At 37.5% G+C, this 2,672-nt stretch overlaps 1 protein-coding gene across 1 annotated transcript; it reads right to left on the bottom strand.

Annotated features, from left to right (window-relative positions):
- Positions 1–1,541: 1,541 nt before the first annotated feature.
- On the bottom strand, positions 1,542–2,606 carry LOC106324020 (protein FAR1-RELATED SEQUENCE 5-like). The gene has a single exon (XM_013762046.1). It carries the CDS (start codon positions 2,604–2,606, stop codon positions 1,542–1,544), a length of 1,065 nt encoding a protein of 354 aa, XP_013617500.1.
- Between the last annotated feature and the right edge of the window lie 66 nt (positions 2,607–2,672).

The following is a 2,672-nucleotide window of genomic DNA, read 5'->3' on the forward strand; positions in this document are numbered from 1 at the left end:
TAATACTTTGGCAATTTTGACGTTTATCTAGTTAAACTATCACACAATGGAAGATTTCGTAGTAAAACCAATGATTTTACGCCATAACTATCATTAAGAAGGACATTTACATAAATAATTTACCAGAAATACGTACTTTGTTTGATGCTCCTTACTCTACTTGAACCATTCACACACTAACATTGAAAGTTAAGGAAGTTTTTTAAAAAACTGATAAGCTTTTCTTAAACTATTGAAAACAAGCATCAAAAATAGTTTGAATCTACGTAGTTATCATATACACGGTCTATGCATTGAAAATAATCATCGAAAATAGTCTGAATCTACGTAGTTCTCATATACATGGACTATATATAATGGTTTAAATAACACATAATAATACAAGTAATTCTCAGTAGTCCAAATAACACATAATAACACCAGTAATTCTCAGTAGTTCAAATAACACATAATAATACCAGAACATCCTAGTAGTCCAAATAACACATAATAATACCAGTACATCCTAGTAGTCTAAATAACACATAATAATACCAGTACATCCTAGTAGTCTAAATAACACATAATAATACCAGTACATCCTAGTAGTCTAAATAACACATAATAATACCAGTACATCCTAGTAGTCTAAATAACACATAATAATACCAGTACATCCTAGTAGTCTAAATAACACATAATAATACCAGTACATCCTAGTAGTCTAAATAACACATAATAATACCAGTACATCCTAGTAGTCTAAATAACACATAATAATACCAGTACATCCTAGTAGTCCAAATAAGACAATAATAAATTTCAACAATCAAACACCTGAACCCGAACCACTTCCACATTCAAAATATGCTGCAAGACCTTCTCCTCTGGCTCTGCCCGTGCCTCTGCCACTCCCTCTACCACTCCCTTTGCCTCTTTTTCCTCTTCCACGAGATTCTCCTACTGATGGAAACCTTGTTTGTTGTGGTTTTCCTTTCTTGACTACAAAATCCGGAGGAAGTATTTTCTTTGTTCTAACTTCTTCTGGTATAACCCAATCAGACATATGAGGAACATGATATATTGTCCTGTGATAAGCCAAAGCCCATTGCTCTACCAAATAGTACTTAGAACAATACTCAGATAGATGGAGTTCCTTTCCTGCTTTATGTGTCATGAATGTGGCAGCCGCGACTGCATGCACACATGGGTATTTGTCTTTATCAAATTGCTCACAGCTACAAGTGTACATAGCCATATCAACGGTATAAACCTTCCCGTCAGCACCTTGCACACTGTACTCAAGATGGAAGCTGTTTAACTCTTTAACTGTGAGAAACCCTCCTTCAACACATCTTTTAGACATTTTCTCTTCCATAATAGGCACAAGCTTCAGGTTGTATGGTACTTCAGCTGCCTTCTTCCTATACTTGTTAAACCATTCAGCCATTTTTGCAATGATTACATCAAACATTGGCAGTAAGGTGTACATTCTCGCTCCCCTAATAACACCATTAAAAGATTCTACTGAATTGGTGGTGTCGACATTGTATCTATCTCCTTTAAAGTAACATGCATCTAGCCCATTTCTTCTCTTCAACAATTTTGTCAAGATACACCGCTGCACTTGGATACTTCCTGCGAAAAGCATGATAAAGGTACTGGAACTCAGCCACTGTATAAGCATGTGCGCATTCTCTAAACTTGAACGCACAAGTATCTTTGTTGTTATGGACGTGGCCTTTAACATTCTGAGATAAATACCATATACAATACCCATGTTCGGCCTCAGGGAACACTAGACGTACTTCCTTGATTAAGCTTTTGTTTCTATCTGAAAGAAACACCAATCCGGGGACATCAGTTATCGCTAATTTCAACTGTTCCATAAACCATACCCAGCTTTGATCATTCTCACCATCTGCTACACCAAATGCAATTGGGTAGTGGTGATGATCGGGATCTTGAGCTGTCGCAACAAGAAGAACTCCACCATAAACATACTTGAGGTGTGTTGCATCCACAATGAGGACTTTCCTCATTGCACGGAACCCTTCTACGCTAGCTCCAAGTGCAAAAAACAGATACTTAAATCTTTGGTGCTCATCCACTTCTACAAGTGTTCTTGTGGCAATATTGGTTTGTTCCAGCATGTGCATATAACAGTGTAGTAAAGTAAAACTCTCTTCTGGACTCCCTCGCACTTCATTAGCAGCTTCTCTTTTTCCTCTCCATGCGGCGGTGTATGATACTTTCACACCAACTTTGCGATGAACCAAATCGATCAGAACTTTGGGAACTGGTGTGTCAAATGTACCAGGATAATCTTGAGCCAAAACAGATGCAACGATTTGTTTTGTGCCTTTCCTTCTATCACGCAGTGTTCTAGTAGTAACAATAGAACATGTATGCTGCTTGATATAACTTCTAACCGTCCAGAGATCTGAATTCTCTAACTTTGCAACTCGCACAAACCACTTGCAACCTTCTTTGGCTCCTCGAAATTTAATCACAAATCTCTTAGTATCCGACTTCTTTATATCAAACTCAAAACATTTCTGATGTGAAGCTTTCTGAATATGAACTTTTGCTGCCTCCTTGGTGGTAAATTCTTGACCTAGAACCATATCCACACCATCATCCCATGGCTCATAGTTAGCTGCTGGTCTTACTTCTGTATCTTCAAACTCATT

Source organism: Brassica oleracea, chromosome C2 (assembly GCF_000695525.1).
Source record: "Brassica oleracea var. oleracea cultivar TO1000 chromosome C2, BOL, whole genome shotgun sequence".
In the NCBI taxonomy this organism is placed as follows: domain Eukaryota; kingdom Viridiplantae; phylum Streptophyta; class Magnoliopsida; order Brassicales; family Brassicaceae; genus Brassica; species Brassica oleracea.